Genomic DNA, 22,242 nt, shown 5'->3' with positions numbered 1-22,242 from the left:
GCAGGTGTGACAAAATGACTCAACACATTTCTAGTGTTTAAAGATATTTTCACATGATGCCCTTAAAAAATCCTGATTCACACAGATACTTCACTTCCATGACGAGCTTTATGGAAGCACCATTATTTTTGGACCAGGATTGTAGGTACCTAGATCAAATGTGCATATATTTCATGTGTTACTTCCTAACAGTCTGGAACACTATTACTCAAATTAATCTAAGCTAGAAACTTTCCACCTGAGAGCAAAACTATATATAGTAATTTTTGGCACAACATGGTTTTGTTGCTACTTATAGGGCACGATTAATGGTTAATACAGTAAGTTATACATTAAATAGACCATTCTTATTGCATTAATGTTTGCATCGTGATGCAATTTTTACTGTACTAGCTAAATCACTGGCTCCACAGCTACATCTGCACGTGTATAATGATTCCTTTAAAATCTGTTACTGTTTCAAAGGTAGCATGCATTGAAAAGACAACTTGGCATCTTCTTCTCAAAGATGATGAATTTTAAATGAACTGGAATAACAGTCATCAAAGTATTGATGAATTTAAACTTGCAAGGAAAACACAGAAAATAGTCTTTTCCACAGGAATGAACAGAGTATTTCCACCACAAAATTTCTCTTCCATGCAAACAGTATAAAAAATTAATAAATGACAGCTGTACAAACTAGAAGAGATAAGATATATTTTCTGGTTAGTCCCCTTGCCAAAATTTTTGTATTTGGAACAAAAAGAACTTCCCCACAACTATGCCTGAACACAGAAGAATGAGCAGCTGAGCCTCTGCATGCCTCAGGAGTTCACCCTGCCACAGAATCCAGACCTGGGTAATCAGATTCAACAGGTAAGAAAATCACCAAAAAAACCCTCAAACCCCAAAAGCAACAAAACCCCCACAAATCTGTACCAGGCTAAGCAGAAGTCCTGCACATGCAGTGCACATTTTTTTTCATTTCTGATCAAAAGTCAAATTCCTTTCCTTGAGCTTGTGGCATTGGCAGCCAACAGAAACCATTTTCTAACTTGACAGGAACTTGCACCAAGACACCAATGCTGGTTCAACTCCTCTCCTTGCAGAGAGACACTATTTCATTTTTTTTTTCCTCAAATGTAGATATTTAAGAGAGCTCAGCATCCTCTGCAGATGGCCATCAAGAGGTGTGGAGGAGCAGGTCCTATCCCCTCTGTCTCTCCTGAGAAAAGAGCTCTTGTCCTCTATTGCATCATATAAATACATAAATTCCATAATTATAGGAATTTTCTAATCAAGGAATGCCATGAATTTCTAAAGCCTGAAGATCTCCTGCTCATCATGTGGGTTGAGGAAGCAAAGGATTGATACGTCTAGTGCATAGTCATGATGTGCCTGATGTTTCCAAAGTCACAGGATGAAACCAGAACAAGGAAGAGCTCTCTGCAAAGATATTGATCTCCTGACTTGTTTCTGTAACTTCCAGAGACACAGGCTGACAGTAATTAAAAAGACTTACACACTGGGCTGGTCTCAAACTCAAATCTTCGGCTGAAGCCACCGTAGCCAGCAGCTGTCCGGGCTCGGATCTGGAAGACGTATGCTGAACCTGGTTTCAAGCCATCTGCTGTAATTGCTGTCTCTTTGGATTTGATGATGGTGTAGCTCGTCTCCTGGTCCTTTGCCCAACACCCCCCAAAAAACCACAAAGTTCAAATACACAAATAGCGGCTCTCAGAGAAGACAGACTCTTAACCCTCAGAGCAACATTATAAAGGATGACTGAAGTATGCAGTTTTGAGGCTTTTTCCTCACCCCCCCCTCTCTGAAGGTCCCTTCTGCACTACAAAATGTGAGATCTCATTTTCTATTTATAATCAGTGATTCTAGCAGGCATGCGACTGGCATCTGGAGTAGAAGCAGCTTTCCATCACTCAGGATGTAGATGGCCTGGGGCAATGGAAAGGTTTATCATAAAAAGATCGATTCCAAGGCACAGGGAAGATACAAAAAGCCCCATCACCTTAGAAAGGGATTTTAAATTTATACCAAAACAGCTTTCCAGCAATGTAACTAAGCCTAAAAGAGAATAATATATTATGTATTGTACAACTTTATGCTGGCATTTCTAGAACCACGAATTAGACCTTAGAAAGGGAATAATAAACTAAAACTCCAGGAAAATACCTAAATTTTGCATTGTTCTTCTGCAGAAATGAGCTAGAAGAAAAATTGCTGAAATAAATCTTCATCTACATCAGTTTCTAATGTGAAACAGTTTCAGTTCTTTGATTAAAATTTTGCTCAAATGCTTGGTAATTACTCTTAGAATTATTTACTGTAACATATAATCTAGACAAGAGCTCATAAATTAAGGTCTACAAATTTGGAAACTGCTTTTTATTCACCGTATCCTCTCAGATCCCAATTATTATGAGTTAAACCAGAGTTCTTAGTAAATCCCTACCGAGATTTCTGCACAGATCTTAGGATCTGAACTGATTTTCATTCTTTTTTATTTTTAATTTAATGGCCAACTTCCCATGGGCAGCAACATGCCTGATTAAGGCGCTGGGAATCTCTAATGTCAAATTACAGAATTTCTAATTTGAAACCTCTTTTGGAGAAATGTGTATACACACACACACACACACGTACACAGATACATGCCTTTTTTTCTCTTATTAGAGTGATTGCTTTTACCAGAATGCAATCTGACAAAACTCAATTTTCCCAAACACTTAATATAGACCATTCTTGTCCCTGAAAATAAATGATGTGAATTTACCCTTATGAAGGGCTGAAACTGCAGAGAATATAAATTCTAGTAGCAACAAACAAAAAGATTAAGGATAACATCCCAAATCTAAACCAACAACTGGTTAATATGCAATAAGTGAATTTTAGGTCACACCTTTGCTTGTATGTCAGGCAATTAGGTTTTCAATACACTGTTGGCTTCTGCAAATACTTAGATTCTTGCAATTTCCATGGAAAACACTAAACATCTCTATCAGCCTGAATGAAATAAATCAAGGCAGCAGAACTCGGACTGGCTGGAGCTGTGTCCCCACGAAGGACTTGCACTTGAAGAACTATTTACTGAAGCTACTTGAGAATAGTTCCAGATCACAAATATAACATTTTTAGCCTCCTATCCTATCCTGCCAACTTCTTTGAAAACAAACTAAGGAAAGTGAAAGAATATAAGGATTTTTTTTTTTGGCTTTAATTATTTGCTCATTAGCAAGGTTTCTAGAAGTTAATTTTCCCAAGCCACTCCATGGGAAAGATTCAGTGTGTCACAACAGTAGTTCAAACAAATTAATAAAATAATTAGTAATGGATTATTTCCAGCAACAGAATATCCTGATTCTTGCTTTCTGCTTTAATCTTCGAATCCTCAGCCCTGTTTAAGTCACTCACACATCCAGTGCACATTTGCAAGCTCCCTCATTGTAATAACAATGTTGATTTTATCTTGATGGAGAAGATTTATGAAATTCTTTCTCCTCTTTACACGGACTGCTTAAGCAGTCTGACCCTCCCATGGTCAGAGAAAGAAGAGAGAAGGAGCAAGGACCCAGTCCTGGTCCATGTTTAGTGATTTCAACTGGGTCATAGACAGAGCTAATGAAGTATCTTCCTTAAAACAGAAATTCAATCCCCCCACAAGGGAATTGTGACTCAATGTCATTATTTTTCACTTGTTTTCATGTTAAAAGCCTGGATGTTTCAGAAGTAAAAATGAACACCTTACAATTCCAGCTAAGGCAAAAAATTGCTATTCACTCAACTCCTGCAAAGCTGATTCAGGGAAATTTAGGATTTCCAAAGATTAAAGGCTGTATCACTCAAAATACACTATTTTGATATAGGGCATTTGTAAACTTTTTATTTTAAACCACATTAATTTTGCAGGAAGAGAACAAGTTGACATTTCAAATGAAGAGTCAGAGAGGCAAGTTTTGTAGGGAGAATTCTTCCTACTAGATGGAGAGCAAGGGCTGGTAAACCTAGGCAAGCTTTTAAGCCAGGATGCACTTCTTCATATCAGAGTATATACAATCTCTCCACAAAACGTTTCTCCTCTCCTTACACCATCGACGGAAAATCAAATGAGAAATGGAAATATCTAAGGCAAGAGATTGCCTGATGTTTCTGGGAGGAGATAGAAGCTCAGTCCCCAACCCTCCTATTTTTAACAAATGAGCAGCTCTATCTTAATGTGATAAGGCCAGAGAGGAATCTGACACACAGATTTAATGTATTTGTCCAAGAGAAGTGGCACACTAATGGAAAACAACACCCTAATTTCAAGTCTTCCTAATCATTTACTGCAAAATCAATCTGACATTGATTTATGCACAAAATTGCTCCATTCTCTTCCATGACTCAAATAATTATAACTAAAAGAAGAAAACAGTAAAGAGAGGGTACTTGGGATGCTCAGCAATCAGTCCATCACACCTTTTCAAAATATTTGATTTCGTATTCCAGGATGATGCCGTTGGGTCGATCTGGCTCCTGCCAGGAAAGGGAGATGCTATTTTTAGTTATCTTCCCTTTTTTCACACTACTGACTGGAGAAGGTGCTGCAAGACAGAAGAAAAACAGAACAGACAAAAACCATTGTTAGCAAGATGGTCTGCCCTGGCCAAAGTCAAACTCATCCGTGTATCCTCAAACACAAGGCAATCCTTAGCTACTGCAAATCAGCAGGGCCTGTTTTTACCTTGGTGGTATTTGCCCATCTTTGACAACCGGACTGTGCAGACTTTCAGCAGCTGACCAGCATCACCCAGACAAGAAAAGTAACAACATGAACTACCATCAGCATCTTACACATCAACCCTGTCTTTTCAAGCACTTTTCAAACACATCAACCCCACATCTTGCCTTTTCAAATGTGTCAAGGGGCTAAATTATCAAAATTACTTACTGATTATGTTTTGCTTTCTTTTGGCTGCTTTCAAGGTATGTATTTTTCAGAAGATCTTAAATTACATGGGCTCCTTAACTATTTTTTGTGTCACAAGTAATTTAAGCCTAGGCATCTTCTAGCCCCCTCCTTCCAGATGCAAGGAATATTACAACCTTTATAATTCAATTGCTCTCCATAAATATCGCTGGGGTGTTACAGTTCACATAGTGATGCTAATTCCTTGCAAATGGCAAAAGGTTTTAATGACAATCACAGTTCAGAAGTTCGCGGTGTGCTTGGGAAAGCCACAGCATGAAAGCGGCTATACCAGCTCTGCTTATTATTTTAAGATGCAGCTCTTAAAGGTTATCTGCCCTTTGCAGCACACATGTGCATCAGAAACAGGCTTGATCCTTTGTATTCAGCCTGATGTCTGCAGAGACTTTTTAAGTTGTGGTTGCTATTACCCCTGCCAACTCTCTAGCAAAAGTTGCTATGGGTAATGCAACCGTAACACCCCAGGTATTTCATGCCAGAGAATAGGAAACAACACTGAGTGAAAAGAAAAGGGAACAAGAGAAATTCAGTCTCTCATTTGCAGGGCCAAAAGCAGCTCCTCCAGAGATAAAAACAGCCCACGCCGGGCTGAGGGACTTTGACTCACTCTCCACACAGGAGAAGGATGTGGAAGTATGACAGCGGGGCTGAGGAGACCCATGGCAGAGATTTTTGTGGCCATATGGGGAATGGAGCACAAAGAGCAGTAGCAAAGGACCACATTTTATCTTCCAAAATTTTTTTTCTGTATATGCAAGACTAGCTAGTTATCTTAATAATAAAACTCACCCCCGCCCCCCTAAACCAATAAGTAAAATAAAGACAACAAATAAATTAATTTTTCCAGGTCTGATTTTAAGCAAAAGAGTAAGGGAAGAGCTCCAGAAAACTATTCCTGGACTGAAGGCTAGCAGCAAGGCTTCTCTGTTAAAGTAAGTTCCCGCATCTCAGTCTTTTTCAGCCCCAGTCACTCTTGTTTACTAATACTTGCACAACTTGGCTCTTTGAGGATCCTGAAAAGTGTTGGCGATTTCCATACTGATTTCTGCTGGAGAGCTGGCATCAAGTTGCACAGATAACGTCTTTAGTTGTGCATCCTCCACTGTGCTTGCAACTGCTTCACTGAATGAGTAAAAACCACCTTGACTTGAGTGATGATCATATTATTTGTGCAGGCACTGCACTGGCATCACCAAACATTTTTCATCTGCAAAAGTTACCTTATCCCTGGCTGATGTCCTCTACAAGTTTTTGGGCTATGTGAAGGCAAATAACCTAAATACAAACTGCTAATCTGATGAAGGACTTTCCTTAATTAGTCAAGGTGCCTAAATATGCATTGTGCATTTATGTGCACAACAAGTTGAGTTGTGTGTGTGAGATACATGGTCTGTGACCATATATATGGTCAGATGTATTAGCTCAGATAAGATATAGCGTGTAGTGAGATCCATTAAAACTGAATGAAGATCCCTTCTAATGCAAGGAAGCTACATCATTTTCAGAGGCGTTGGAGAACAAGAATCACTATGTGGTGATGGTGCCAAATAACAGGCAATCCTACAATCTTAGTTAAAGAGACCATGTTGATCACTTATCATGACTACTGATCAGGGGTGAAGCCACCAAAGTACTCAGAAGAAGGGACCTGTGCCCTCTGGGATTCTTCCCCAACGCTCCCAAATCCCTGCAAATACCTATTCCATGCTTACGGAGCCGGCAGCAAAGATCTGGCAGGATAGAGAAAGTCAGTGTTGAGCATTAAACCTTTTGAAACTCCTCTGAGTAAAAGCAAACTTGAGAAGTGCAGTGAGGGGAGACCTCAGTCTTTCCTGGTATTGGATGCCTCTCAGGAGGGTGAAAACCACGCAATTCCCAGGATCAAAACTGCCTGACCAGATAGACTTCTGATCCACTCTGTTGAAGTATCCTGAAGTCTTTATAGAATCAAAGCTCTCACAAGTGCTTTAAAACTAAGAAAACAATGCAAGTGGTCCCAAACTGTGCTGCAAAAATCTTTCTCTGGGAGGTTCAGGGCAGTTTAGCTCTCCTTCATGTGTACCAGCACAGTACAACACAAAATAGACCCCCAGACATCCAAAAGCATCGCTCAAACTTCCTACGCCCCTTAAACAGAGCATTCTCTTTAAAAAGCAGTGTGCAAAAAAGCTTGGCTAGCTAACAACCTTATGGACTTAAATCTCTTGGTGTGCAAGTCTCTAACATGTTCAATTGTGGCTCTACAGAACGCTCTGCTTTACCGGGAAATGGAGGGTAGATAAGAAAATGAGTAACCCAACTCTTAAAGTAAATGAGAAAAGGAGTAACCCTATCCTTTTTGAATCTCCTTCAAAAGAAGCGTTAAAGTGTAACCGTGAGATAAAGGGCAATTAAGTAAATTCAATAAATCCCAGTGGTGCTAGCATGATACAGCAACTACTCTGCCTCCTCAATGCACAGAGACTACAATGATCTGAAGTGAAGGAAGGAAGGTATAAGTATTTTAGAGTTTTCTTTGTCAAACAAAATGTAATCCAATCCAGGCAAGTGGACAAAGTCTGCAATCACTCCATCTTAAAAGCCTGCAACTGGATACTGTGCTATATGATCTCAGAAAAATAAAAGGATTACTTGAGACTTGCTTTTCAAAGGTCACTGCATCTGCAAGGGCAGCATCCTCTTAATAGAAAGAACTCAAGCCACAGAGACCTTCCATGTAAAAAAATAAATTCACATAAGAGTCAAGATACATAAAGCTGTAAATTCCCATGTTTCTTATGTAGGCAGACAGAAGTCTTGTTCAAATTCCTGCCTTGACACCACAAAAGGTGAATGTACATCATGAATTGTTCACATTGCTTCACAAGTAATCTGCACATATGCATTAATTTCCCACTCACACACTGAAGATCAAAGAGAGATATTACATCATTTATGTTTATGTTTGCCATTTATGAAAACAGCCATGCGTGTGATAAAAGCAAACAGAAGATGTAACAAGGTGTGAAATTGCTAATGTACATTTTTGCTTTCCTGAGACCAAAAACTAATCAGGACGCAAAGAAAAGCATAGAAAACTGATTCTACCTTTTTTTTTCTTTTGTTCTGTTTCTAACATTTCCTAAGGATAATAAAAGGACATAGCAAATAAATAAATTAAAGTTTCTGCAGAAGATGCATCATTAGTCACATCTGAATAACTACAGAAGAATAGTTCATGAGGAACAGACATTTTAGGAAGTTGTTCCTCTGCAACCTTTAATAATGACATTAGCAACAAATTAGCCATCTAGGCACCAAACCCCATATTTACAACATACTGTGCTGTGTCCCATGAATGTCTAACATACAATAATGCTTAGTGGAATAAAAAGCTAATTATATTTTAAGAGAAACTAATGTTGTTAGGTAAATAACCATTGTACCAAGATAAAACAAACAATCCAGTTTCTATATTTCATAGTCTATCTAATGCTCTCTCCAGTCCAATTATTTTTTTCTTGGTATTTTTCACTCTGGCAAAACCAACAGCTAATGGCCCCCTTCCCACTCAACTCCACAGCCAGTGAAGTTCTCCTCTTTTGATAATGTTAAACCACCCCAACTCAAACAAATTAGCTCCCTTCACTCTCAGTGCAAAAGACAAGCCACCAGCTCAAGACTCTTAATCCAGCTTTAACTTCTGTCAGGACAGATCCTCACTCAGACCAACCCAGAGCAGCCTATGAAGAGATGCTTACTTACGTGGGCAAAGGGACTGGCACCTTCACTTCCTTTGGCCTTCCAGGTATTTGGGCTTCAGGTCCCTTTCCAAAGACAACTAAGGCATCAAAAAGGAAGATCCTATTGCTCCCATCTCTGCCCTGGCTGCTGTTACAGACATCTATGACACAGATGTCTATAGATATAGACATTACTTTTTATAGACATCTATGCTATGGATATTCATGTGCTTGCAATTTCTTTTACCATGAGTACATGTATTCCTAAATGAGTGAACATTTGGGATCTAACACATCAGACTTTTCAATACATTTTAGGGTTCTTCTGTTCATGTGGTACCATGTTTCTTTTGCAGTTTGAATTTATGCCAGAAGATTTCAAAGTCCAGTTCATGCTTTTGATGAACTTTTTGATATTATACCTGGGTCAGAACTTAGCATTGAAGTCAAAACTTTCATGGCGCAATTGTTAATAACCCAAAGTGTATCCAACTTTGCCTGATAATGGATTTCAAAACTCTTTGTCCCTTGAGAACAAGTAGCTGCAAATCATGCCTGGCTAGTTAGGCAAAAAAAGGTTGGGCCCTAATTTTTCAGATGCTTGCAAAATGTTTCTGAAACATGGAGTACAGGGAATGAAAGGGTCTTGTACTAAGTAGCATTAAATGCCATTTCAATTCTATCTGAGATATTTCATGGAATTTCAATCATGCATAGGTCCTAAATAATGCAAAGAGGTAAATTTTAGCCCCAGAATTAGATTAAATCCAAAAACCTTGCTAAATCAAAGTCCAGTCGTAAAACAGGGTTCATATATGAAGAACATCTTCTTCTAAGTGATTTTTCAAGGTGTCCCTTGAGTAGATGGGGCCTTCATGCTTGTCCTTTTCATACATCTAATATCAAAATGAGAACACAATCTTCAAATTTCTTTGGCAATGAATATGTACTGTCTTTTCACATCTTCTACCTCTCGAGATGAACATCTGAGGTGCCACATCGTAGATCTATTTACAGTTTCTGTTATTCCCACTATTTTGAATGCCTCTGAAACCTGAGATACCCTGGTATGTACTTTGAAACAGAAGAGGACAGAGAAGAGAGAGGAAGCCAATCAAAGCACTCAGGGGCTCTGACAGAAAGTAGGGCTCTATTTTTGTAATATGAATCCATGGTTAACCCAAGCAATTAGATCTATCTAATTTGAAAAGGGTCAATCTTTCAGGTGGCTCCCACCCCAGTTCCGAAAAGATTCAACACATGGCTCCTTGAGCTCAAGAATAGGACATGACTTGACATCCAAGCTGGTCACAGCCAAGGTGCACCCAAGACATTGCTGCCTCCCAGCTGGCCAGGTTAAATTCATGAAAAGTGAAACACAAATTGGTGCCTAATTCTCTTGGAGAGCCTGTTCTTTCTTTGACAAAGCTTTCCTCAGACTTCTCTCTAGGCTTCTGATTCTTGAACCTAAGACACCAGAAAAGTACCTTTGCTAAAGGCAAAGAGAGCAGTATGGACGCCGTGGTTTTGTGGACACGACTAACCCAATGCTTTTAATTAACAGCAGCTCCACTACAGAGAAGTGCTCATGGGTTCAAAGACTCAAACCAGAAAAACCCCTTCAATTCATATTCACATTAGAGAGAAAACAGAAGTAATCTGGATGCAATTTGCATTAGCACAGGGGTAATGGCTCATCTCTTACTTCTGATCCGTGTAACAGCTCAGGAGATATACCTGACTATGCCCCAGTGCTGTCAAGACTTCAAGATTTACTGTGCCCCAATACCCTCTTCTTGCAGTAATTCCACTGCATTTGGGGGAAAGGAGGAGTATGTGCATGCCAAATTCATGTAATTCAAGGCCACCTTTTCTCTGCTATCTCCTGGAGGAGGTTGCAAGAGAAAGAGCACAGTGACTAGCTACCACAACTGACCCACTCACAAGGACCTACTGTTTCTTGCAGCAAATCTTTTGATGAACACTCCATGATATTTAGCTATCACTATAAAATGGTATTAAAAGGACAAATAGCAAGAGAGCAGCCTTATTGCTTGTAAAAAATCACTTCTCAAATCCTATTGCAATACCTTGTGTTATAAAAATGTATCTACAAAATATCATTTGTTTTTAAGACCAATTACTGATTATTGATGAATAAAATATTAAAAAAATAAAATGTATAGCTTTAAATATTTGTATGCAGTCTTTTCCATTTAATTAAAATACTGTGTTAACTGTCAGAACGCAAGACTCAACACTTATTCCTCGAAGGACAGTGGATGCAGCCAAAGCAAGCTTTGACACTCACAAAATATTTTGCCTTAACAAAATACTGCTAAGACTCATTGAAGCGCCTACCTTTGGGGAGGCAACCCTGGAAGCCATAGCAACATCTCACCTCTGGCACTCCTTTCTATATGCCCTGTTGTTGACTGCATGAATGTTTCCAAAAACCACTTGCAAAGCAAGCAAATAGTTTCTAAACAATCTAGCATAATGAAGTTACCCTGTGTCAGGGCTATCATGCATTACAATTGCAACAGGATTAAAAGCAGAGCTTTTAAGATATCACAAAATCTAGGCACTGAACTATAGAGCCTTTGGGGTAAAACTGCCTTGTCACTCCTCATGTGTGCACCCCCCTACGTACAACAGAGCCAGAATATTTAATGAGATGTATCATATATCGCTGCCATCTCACAATCCACATAATCTTTGGCAAGACTCTTAAAAGCACATGTTTTTAAAGAACAAATTGGATTTTTGCTATTTGCCTTCTGTTTATAGAGTTGTACACACACACTTTTGACTCCTGCCAATCACAGATGAGAGACGTCTGCTCTACAAGAATGGAAGCTGCCTGCAGATTCACATGACTTGCAGGCATGAGTCTTGAGGAAAACATGATCAGATATCACAAGAGAAAATTGCAGCTGACAGGAACCCCAACCCTTGCCCAACAATCTCAAAAGCTTTAAATGAGAATTATGGCATTAGTAGTAGTTTATCTCCAGATACCATGAACTAACCAGAACAGTCATTACTGGAAATACCCACTGTTGGGATGTAGAGAATGTCCTGGTATTTCAGTTGTTGAGAAATCCTTTGTACTGTGGTGTTTTTTTTTTCCTTTGTGATTTCTCAGAGGACTTATCATAGAAAACTATATAATATTGAGCCCACTCATCTCACGGGAGAGGAAGTATTACCTCCACCTTGTTCATCAACAAATGCATTCAATGGCTTATCAGGACCATTGGTGTATGAGAATTCTAAGGAATTTTAAGGACTTTCTGTATGAGGGCTACAAAGGGCACTAGACTTTGTAACATCAAAGTAATTTTTTTCCCTTGAAACCTGAAGGCTTGCAAACTCTCACCTGTATTTTGCAGGGTCCAAAATTCCCTTCATAAAGCTACAGGCTGTTTATAAAAAAATAATATAAAAAACTGGCCTGGCAAGACTGGCTCTGGCCATAGCTCACTGTTTGGGGAATTTCTTTCCAATTGCCAGGCCTACCATACATTAATTTGTATTTACAGCAGCACCAGCACTGAGTCCTGTACAGTCAGTTCCTAGTAAGATGCAATTTACGCTGATCCTCAGAAGGGAAAGGAAGACTTTGGGGCATTCACAGTTTGCCTGGGCTCAAGAAAAAAAGGCCTCCCTGATGTCCCAAGCAGGTGCTTGCACCTAAGGCAAGTGCGTATCTGAGACAAAGAGTCGGTGGAGCAAGGAGGAGAGGCATGAAGAAGTATCTTCTCATAGGGTGGAGATCTACAGGGAATTCCAATACTTGATTTAGTTTTTCTAGGGTGTCTGGAAATCAAGTTAGCGACTTTTTCTCAAAGCTGAGGAACAGTTTGTGGTTAAAGCCAGAGCTGGATTCCTTCATGCCACAGAAAAGCTGTAACTTCCCTATATTCCATTAGTGGTTCAGTTGTGAAGCCTAAGAATAAATACTATTGACTCACAACACTCTTATAATTCCTCTCCTAGCAAGGTGATAAGGACTCCGCCTCTGATCCATCAAAGCACTTTGGGAAAAAGCTTAATTTTAAGTGCATGGGTACTACCACTGCTGTCAGCATTTGACTGGATCATAGCCACAGGGCTCAGCATTTTGCTGTAGAATCCTCATTATTGAGTATATTGATCAGACTGGCTTCCAGCACACTTACCAGTGCCTCTCCTATCATTTGTAACCTAATATCTTATTTGCATTTAAGCAAAACCTTCCTTTTAAAATCACATGCCATTAAGAACAAAACAGAACCAAAACACAGATATTGAATAAAATGAGTGAAACGTGTATGTTCCTACTCCCTACCATAATTCATCATAATTCCTAAACTGGCCCTTTCTTCATACAAGATTTGCTGCATCCTTCTTCCAGCTGCTATCAAACTCTAAAGCCAGCAAATTCATGGGCCATTTTTAAATTGCAGGGGAAATTTCCTTCTCTGCCAAGCCTGCCACTCTGTATGATACAGCAATCAGTCTTGCTGATGAATTCTAATGTTAAAGCCAAATTACTAAACACTCCAGTGAAATCAGAGGCAGACAAATTCCTTATGTTTCCACTTGAAGAACAGCTACTGAAGAGGTGCAGCAGGTCAGAGGGAAGAATAGGTAAACTCCTTAAGTCCCACTGTAGCTTGTTTTGGATTTTCTATGGTATTTGGCCCCTCCAAATACCACCACTATTCTTTTCACACCTCTCATTCAGAAATGGGAGAAAAGCATGAGCCCACCACCTTTGACAGGATCCAGAGCTGGCCCCAGCTTTACAGAACCACAGTCCAGACCTTTTCCATAAGTCAATGAAGACCAGAAGACTTGAATCAAAATTCTTAAAAACAAATAAAAATATATCAAACAAGTAGTATTAGAACAAGTCTAGTATTAAAACTAGACTAGTAAAATCTCAAAATGACTAGAGCTAAAATGGAAAGGTTTATATACCTGTGGTCATATATAGGTGTGAACCATAAACCCACTCCTACCCTGTCTTTGGTTTTACACTGACAACGGCTTTTTTGGATCAGTGCAAACTCTGTCCAGGTTCTTACTGTTTTTAAGGGAAATGGGAGAAAAGTAGAGACAAAATCTACTGTATACTATCCTTGCTGCCAACTCAGGTATCCTGCCCTGCGTCTTTTGGCACTTAAATGTGACCATGGGCACTGTTAGCCCTAAAATCTCACATTCCAAGCACTGAGATGAAGCTAACTAGCAAAGTCGGCACAGATCAAAGCTTACTACAGGTGCTTGGGTAAACACCTCTTGATAGCATCAGTGGTGCACCTTCAGCTTCCTAAGGGATAATGTTTGGTGATACATAGAAGCATGCAATGCCCCCTTGGAAGGAAGAAGAAATGCAGCTTCACAGAATTGTAAAATGGTCTGGGTTGAAAGAAACCTTAAAGATCATCTAGTTCCAACCTCCCTGCCATGGGCAGGGACACCTTCCACTGGACCAAGTTACTCAGAACCTCATCCAGCCTGGCCTTGAACACTTCCAGGGATGGGGCAACCACAATTTCTGTGAGCACCACCCTCATCATGAAAAATTTCTTCCTTATATCTGGCCTAAATCTACCCTCTTTCCTTGTAAAGCCATTACCTCTAGTCCTATTCTTACAGGCTTTTGTAAAAAGTCTCTCTTCAGCTTTCTTTTAGGACCCATTTAGATACTGTGAGGCTGCTTTAAGTTAGTCTTCCCAGAGCCACCTTCTCCCCAGGCTGAACAAACCCAAATCCCTCAGCCTGTCCTCAGATATGAGGTGCTTTAGCCCTCTAATCATCTTCATAACCCTTCTCTGGACTCTAACAGGTTCATGTCCTTATGTTGGGGGTCCCAGAGTTAGATGTAGTTATTACAGGTACGAGAGTGGAATAGACCAGCAGAATCACCTTCTTTGATCTGCTGGCCACACTGCTTTCGATGCAGCCCAGGGTACAGTTGGCTTTCTGGACTGCAAGCGCACACTGACAGGTGATGTCGAGTTTCTTGTCCCCCAACACTCCCAGGTCTTTCTCCCCATCGCTGTTCTCAATCCATTCCCTGTCCAGCCAGTATCTGTACTTGGGATTTTCCTGACCCAGATGCAACCTTGCACTTCATGAGGTTTGCACAGCCCCACCTCTCCAGCCTGTCCAGGTCCCTCTGGGTGGCTTCCCTTCTCTCCAGCCTGTTGACTGCACCACACAGCCTGGTGATGCCAGTGAACTTGCAGAGGGAGCACTTGATCCCACTGTCCATATCACCAACAAAGACATTAAACAGCACCAGTCCCAACAGTGAGCCCTGAAGAACATCACTCGTTACTGGTCTCCACTTGGACATTAAACTGTTGACTGCAGCTCTTGGAGTGTGACCATCCAGCCAATTCCGTACCCATTCAGTGGTCCATCTGTCAAATTCACTCCTTTCTAGTTTAGAGACAAGGATGTCATCCATTGCTGTGTCAAATACTTTGCACAAGTCCAGGTAGATGACATCAGTCACTCTTCCCTTATCCACCAAAACCATAAAGCTGTCATAGAAAGCCACCAAATTTGTCAGGCACAATTTTCGCTTAGTGAAGCCATATTGGCTGTCACCAATGACCTCCTTATTTTCCACATGTCTTAGAACAGTTTCCAGGAAGATCTACTCCATGAGCTTGCTGGACACCAAGGTGAGACTGACCAGGTGGTAGTTACCCAAGTCTTCCTTATTTCCCTTTTTAAAAATGGGGGGTTATGTTTCCCCTTTTCCAGTTGGTGGGTACTTCACTGGACTGCCATGACTCCTTAAATATGACTGATAGTGGCTTAACCACTTTCTCCACCAATTCCCTTAGGGCCCAAGAATGCATCTCATCAGATCCCATGGACTTGTGCCCCTTCAAGTTCCTTAGATGATTTTGAACCTGACCTTCTCTTACAGTGGGTGGTTCTTAATTTGCACAGTCCCTGCCTTTGCCTTCTATGACTTGGGCAGTGTGGCTGGAGCACTTACTGGTGAAGACTAAGGCAAAAAAGTCATTGAGTATCTCAGGTTTCTCCATATCCCAGGTAACCAGGTCTCCTGTTTCCTTCTGGAGAGGGCCCACATTTTCCTAGTTTTCATTTTATCACCAATGTACCTATACAAGCTTTTCTTGTTGCCCTTAATGGCCTTGGGCACTTTCAATTCTATGATGACTTTAGAGTTCCTAACCTGATCTCTGGCTGCTCAGACAATCTCTCTGGATTTCTCCCAGGCTACCTGTTCTTGCTTCCACCCTCTGTAGCCTTTGTTTTTGTGTTTGATTTTATCCAGGAGCTTCTTTGTTCATCTATTCCTGGCATTTTTGCCTTGACCTTCACTTTGTTGGGATGCATTGTTTCTGAGCTGGGAGGAGGTGATCCTTGAATATTAAACAGCTTTCTTGGGCTTCTCTTCCCCCTTGGAGGCTTTATTTCATGGTACTCTACCAAGAAGATCAGGATAGCAAACTTTGGCCTCTTCAGGGAAGTTCAGGGTAGCTAGCTTGGCTGTGTGCCCTCCTTACTGCCCTGAGGAACTCAAACTCCACCATTCCATGGTCACTGAAGCCCAGCTTGCCCTTGAGCTTCACACCCCCTTGTTGGTGAGAACAAGGCACCTCTCCTGGTTGGCTCCTCTGTCACCTTGAGAAGGGAGTTATCATGAACACATTACAGGAAACTCCTGGATTGCTTATGCCTTGCTGTGTTGTCCCTCCAGCAGATATTACGGTGGTTGAAGTCCCCTGTGAGGACCAGGGCTTGTGAATGCGAAGCACTTCCTATCTGTTTGAGGACCTCATTTGATTGGTCTTCCTGGTTGGGTGGGCTGCAGTAGATCCCTGTATAAAGTCACCCATGCTTACTCTTCCTTAAACGCTGACTTATAAGCTCTTGGTCAGCTCCTCTTTTCACCCCCAGGCAGAGCTCCATGTACTAACATAGAGATCAACACCCTTCATCTCATCTCTCCTGCACCTCCTTCCTGAGCCTGTAGCCTTCCATTCCAACACTCCAGTCATAGAAGCCATTCCACCAGACCTCTGTCATGCCAATAAGGTCATACACATGCCCACGGCTCTTAGCTCCTCTTGGTCATTCCCCACACATGTGATTGCATAGAGGCATTTAAGCTGGGTGATTGACAAATCCAATTTACTGTCTGGAGTGACTGGAATTCCTTTGTGCTGCTTTTCAGGTGATCTGCTGAGCTTTGATCCCTCTCCAGGCTCTGGGCATCTCATGCTGGTTCTGACATCAAACTGGTAGGAGTGGGATGAATTGAGATTCTTTATCCCCTCAAGTCAATGGAATGTGACCTCCCTGTGCATCCTCCCACACAAACTGCTGCATCATGCCCTGTTTGCCCACCCTGATCACTGACAGTGCCCTCTGCGGCTGCTCTTTTTGGCAGTGGGTATGCCTGGCCCTGCCCACTCACCAGCCACTCCCATACAAGTTGTGGGCTCCTAGTAGGTCTTGGCACTCCCCTGGGGTTTCCCTGGCTTAGTAAACCCTCCTGTACATCTTGTTACCCTGCTCTGCTATGGAATGTACCTTCTCAGGAGCTGCTTGCCTTGCTAAGTCTTCGACCCATGGCTTCCCAGTAGGTAAAGTGATTTATCAGGTCCTTGAGGAGAAGGGAAAAGAGCTTGAGGGAGCTGGTGGCTCTATACTGTGCCCCATTTTGATTGTCAGGAAAAAACAAAGTGCATTTTGAGGAAATTCAAGAGAGGATTAGAGAAAAAACAAAGCTGAGAAGGCTATGAATGGGGACTGTTCTGTCCTGGGCTAAAAACCACTGAAAGAGAACATGAAATCTCCAAATAAGTAAAGGCTGCTGTCTCTGGAGCAAGACAAGCACAGTATTAAATTCAGAAGCAGCTTTATAAGGACAAAAATAATGAAGCATTGGAAAAAAAATCACCCAGTGAACTGAATCTTTGCCTATGGAGATTTTAAAGCAGATTAGATGAGCACATCCTGAGATCCTTCCAGACACAGTGCTCTACAAAGGCAGCTCAGAATCATAAGGTGAGTGCTACAATTAAAAAGGATCTTGAAAGCCAGAGATCCAGGAGACATACACTTAGTGCCATTTACCAGCTGGCACATTTGTGCCAGGAGGCATTGTGGAAAAATCTAAATTGTTGAAAGTGGCTGGTCACACAAAAGGATGGCACAGAAAAGCATCAGACCAGAGGAAACAACACTTTGCTTTCCAGCTCTGCCAGACACTCAGCAAGACCACAGGCAAGTCACTTCATCCTTCCCTACTGTTATCTGTGAAATGTAAATAATAATAATTCCTTTATCCATATAGACTTGAGAGGGAGAAACTAACTATTCGGATGCTGCCAGCACAACCTTTGCTTTGGCCTGAAGGCACTGCTGTAAGGCAAATAAGGAAAAGAAGCAATACCTGCAAGCATTATTCCTGGCAGCTGGCTTCTTCTATTTGAATCACAAGCAACTTGGTGGTATCATGCTGAGCTCAAACATGGAACAAAACCCCTATGTGAGTGACAAAAAGGAAAATTACAGGGAAATTTTCAGCAAAGGCTTATTTTAATAATTTGTAACTCTCTCCAGCTTAGGTGTCCAAGTAGAAGCCCTAGTTGTGTGCTTAAATACAAGTACTGGGCAAAATGGCTTTCTGAGGCCAAACTGCAGAGATCATGACTGAGCAACACAAGGCTCAGGATGAACATCAACTTTTTGAATGGGATAAATGCAGCTGCATATGAAAGCATGGCTTTTGACTCTCCCACACTGCAGAAGCATGACTTTGCAGGAAGCAAATACACACTCTCTTCTGACAAAATGCAGCAGGCTAGAGACAAACTCAACAATACTCCAGAACATTTCTGACATGAAAACCCAATTTACAGACTCTACAGGGACTCTCTAGTTCAATTTTCCCCCTTACTGCTGCCAGGATATGTCCTAAGCCTTTGCCTACTCAACTGGGTCACCACAGGCTCTGGAGGCTGGGTAACAGGAAAGCAGTCTGAGCATCTAAGGGTGGGATTGCCATTCAGAAGCTAAATGGTCCCAACAGAGATTTCAGCTGTTTCAAATGATAGCTGCACATGTGATGCATAAATGCACATGTCTTTAGCTTTTCCACATCATCAGAACTGTGGTCAAACAGGTTGCTCTATGCAACATCATGCTTAACATGATCTATATGGGTTCGTGGCTCATCCTTTCACGATAATATTTTTCACTGCTTTGTGGGTATAACTGATCAAAATTTAGGCAAGATATAGGCACACAGGATAGTGGAGTGGGAATTTTCTGCCTTTTTGACTTTAATTTCTGATAGTGCCATTCTCTGAAGTACCTGGGGGAAAAACTGTGCTACACATACTCATTTTAGATCCATCCACCTCCTGGCTGTGAAACAAAAGCATCACTATTCCTAGATATGGCTAGGAAGAGGTTTATAGGAATCAAGCAACTTACTGCTTTAAAGTAAGCTTTTGTGCAGCTGCACTCTCAAATGTATATTGAGGCTTTGGTGACATCGTCTCATTGAGCATTCCAATGATATTATATTAAGATGGAGGCAAGATAAATCTCACTGCATCCAGATTCCTCTTTTGGTTCACAACCACCGTAATAGGACTACAGATCTGGTTTTACAAGTTCTCCTTATTCTGATCATTCACTTCCTCTGTTCCTCTCAGATTTGCAGCTGCTGGAAAAGGGGATTTCAACATCAGTCACCGTGGGTTTCTCCTTCAGAGAAGTTTCTTAGCTCTCCTCTCCAACTTGGACTAGGAAATGACTTGAATAGACCTAAGGAAGTGCCCTAGTTCTTTCAACTCCCTCATTTTCATCTTTATTCTGTGTGCAGACTAGAACACCAAAAACTTTAGTGAGGAATTAAAATACATATACGCATGTCTTCATATATGTGATACATAAAACACTCTTCTGTTTGGTATCACTTTGCACATTTGTGACTCTTCTTTGACCAACCTTCATGCCACAAAAGCTCATTGCACCTAGTGGTTGGCTGAAATTGTGCCTTGAAGATGTCTGAAAGTAGTCCACATGAGACAAATGACAGGATGGGGTGGCTACTAAAATGTACTATGTGGCTTACTAGGGCACAAATACCAGGTGCTTGCAAGCATTGCATTTGCCTGTATTCTTCACAGGGGTGTGATGACATTATTTCCCACTAGCTCTTGGAAAAAAAGAAGCTTACAGCACCACTGAGAACTACCCCCCTAGCACAGATGGGAGGTCATTAAGGCTATCCTTCAGATGATGACTTGAGTCATTCATGATCAGACATGTACAACAGTTTGCATGGGGCTAGGGCTCCAGCTATTTAGACTGAAGAGCCAAAAATCGAACCATATGGGTTATCCATTGTTCTATTCCCCAGTATGTTGCATATCAGGATGACTTTCTCTCTTTAAATGTTCCCAGTATAAATGTGAAATGATAACAGTAAGTGGCATTAAAAATGTGAATGATGAATGCTATGCATCAGGCAGTATGATTAAATAACTTTGTGTAGATTCTGGGGTGTATTAGTTTCTCTGCCTTCTGACATGATAATTGATCATTCCTAATCTGTAGCAGAAACAAAACAGAGATTACCTCCTCTCAAACAATTCGGTTTCTATTATCCTTGTTGATTCCCCCTGCCCCTCCCTTATACAAGAGGAAAGTCCATTAACTAGCTCTGGTTTTAATTCAGTGGTATTGAAAATGGGATCCTAGCAAGGTACGTAATTGATCCTGTTTTCACAGGACTGCCTTCCAAGGAGCAGCAAAGGTGAAGCATTCACATTATCAAGGTCACTGCAGTGAACGCAAGAATAACAAAGACTTGGATTTGCATCAGGACTCAATTACAGTGAAGTATACAAATGTTGCTAGACTGCTCCCCCAAAAATGAGAAGTACTCTAAGAAAGCTATACATAATTAAGGAGAATTAATAAAAAGAACAATATTTAAAGTGGTTTCGTTAAAACTCTGTACAAATAAACTGGACTCAACCAAAATGTATTTTATCTTCATTTAACTTGAATTTGCACATTTATAGGCAGCAGGTAAACCAAGATAATTTTAAATCAATATACCTAGATTTTAAGGCCAGAAGAGATCATTCAGTCCTCCCACAAAACACCACTCACTTTTCATCTTCCTTTAAATCAATAACAAGTCACTACTGGGGGCAGATTACCAAACTTCACCGTATTTTCACTTGCTGGAATACTGCCCATCTTGCCACTTGGCTAAAAAACACCAAATGTTTTTAGAGATAACTAAACTTCATTCTAGAAATTAGTACTGAACACAAAAAGTATATTAAAAAAATCAATAAAACAGTTACTTGCTGGGATCCTGAAAAACAAAACAGAAAAAGACAGTTTTAACTATAGATATATACACATGCACACTTCCGTGAACCACACAGAAAAAAATCAAGAAAAGCTTAAAGTAAGGATATATGCCTCAAGTGTACTTTTAAAAGTTGAATGTCCTTTGAAGACTGTCAGTGAATTTCCAAGCAATTTGGCAACATTTATCAGTCTACAGAAGTTTTAAAAACAGCCTGATTTTTAAAAGCCTGCAGATACTGAACTATCACATCTGATCAGTGGGAACTGTCCACATGGATTTTTATGCTTTATAGCACTACAGTGTGCAGAATTCAGCTCTGTGGATTACCTCCCAGAGGCCTGTTTCTACCAGTAAAGAATGCATCTGAGAAAAGTGGAAATACATTTTTCCCAGTGTTATCATCTACTCAAACTATTACATAGCTGAGAAAAAAAATCCCATCCAGTCTTACAGCTGCCAAGCAACTGCTTGCAGAGACATTTTACTTCACGTGGTATTCAATCACTTCATTTACTGTACTCCAACCAAAATTACTCAAGCCATTAATGCCTGTCTAACTTCTTGTGCACCACTCTGACAAGAACTTTGTATTATTTCCTTCTGCTGCTCAAGGAAATGAACACTGACCATGTAGGTACATCTTACCTTGTATCTCAAGAAAGACACTGCTATCATCCTTGCATGGTTTCTAGTGGCTGCTTAGTCTTGTATCTGCTGCATAAATATGGACCACAGCTTCCCACTGGATCACTGGGATGCTGCTCATTTTAAAGCTGCTTGAGTTAGCTGTGTTCTCTTTTGTTTATTCTGAGACTATGGCCTTTAAACTCTGGATGTGACATTTAAAAGAGACAGTAAATGTCATATCCTCTTTCAACCATGAATCTTGTCTAACAGAGTATATTATAATCTCAGTGATCTAATTCTCAAGATCATCTCTTTTACTGACAAGACCCAGGATGGCCATTATGAAAAAGCTCTGGGAACTCAAAAAAATATGTCAGTCAGTGACCCAATAATAAATCTGGTGTTTTCTACTTCATCTTTTCCTCAGTGAGGCATGTCAAATCATATGCTATGACTATATATTGAATGACCTGTGAAAAGGGGTTTTCTGAGTGGAGGAAAAAACCAGTTTTGCAAGGCACTGCATTGTTAAAATAACA

At 40.7% G+C, this 22,242-nt stretch overlaps 1 protein-coding gene across 12 annotated transcripts in view; it reads right to left on the bottom strand.

The window, feature by feature from the left end:
• Positions 1–22,242, bottom strand: part of EPHA5 (EPH receptor A5) — a 206,152-nt gene that overhangs the window by 47,681 nt on the left and 136,229 nt on the right. For 11 of the 12 annotated variants that reach the window (XM_071556045.1, XM_071556049.1, XM_071556046.1 and 8 more), the window contains 2 exons: positions 4,456–4,580; positions 1,505–1,664 (listed from right to left, as the gene is read on the bottom strand). The exons of the other annotated variant lie outside the window; for it this stretch is intronic. In XM_071556045.1, coding sequence (XP_071412146.1) covers positions 1,505–1,664; positions 4,456–4,580 — 285 coding nt within the window. The remainder of the gene's footprint in view (positions 1–1,504; positions 1,665–4,455; positions 4,581–22,242) is intronic. 12 annotated transcript variants of the gene reach the window in all.

Source organism: Pithys albifrons, chromosome 5 (assembly GCF_047495875.1).
Source record: "Pithys albifrons albifrons isolate INPA30051 chromosome 5, PitAlb_v1, whole genome shotgun sequence".
Taxonomy (NCBI): domain Eukaryota; kingdom Metazoa; phylum Chordata; class Aves; order Passeriformes; family Thamnophilidae; genus Pithys; species Pithys albifrons.
The sequence above is the reverse complement of the archived record's forward strand: the minus strand, read 5'-3'. Positions and strand labels throughout refer to the sequence as shown.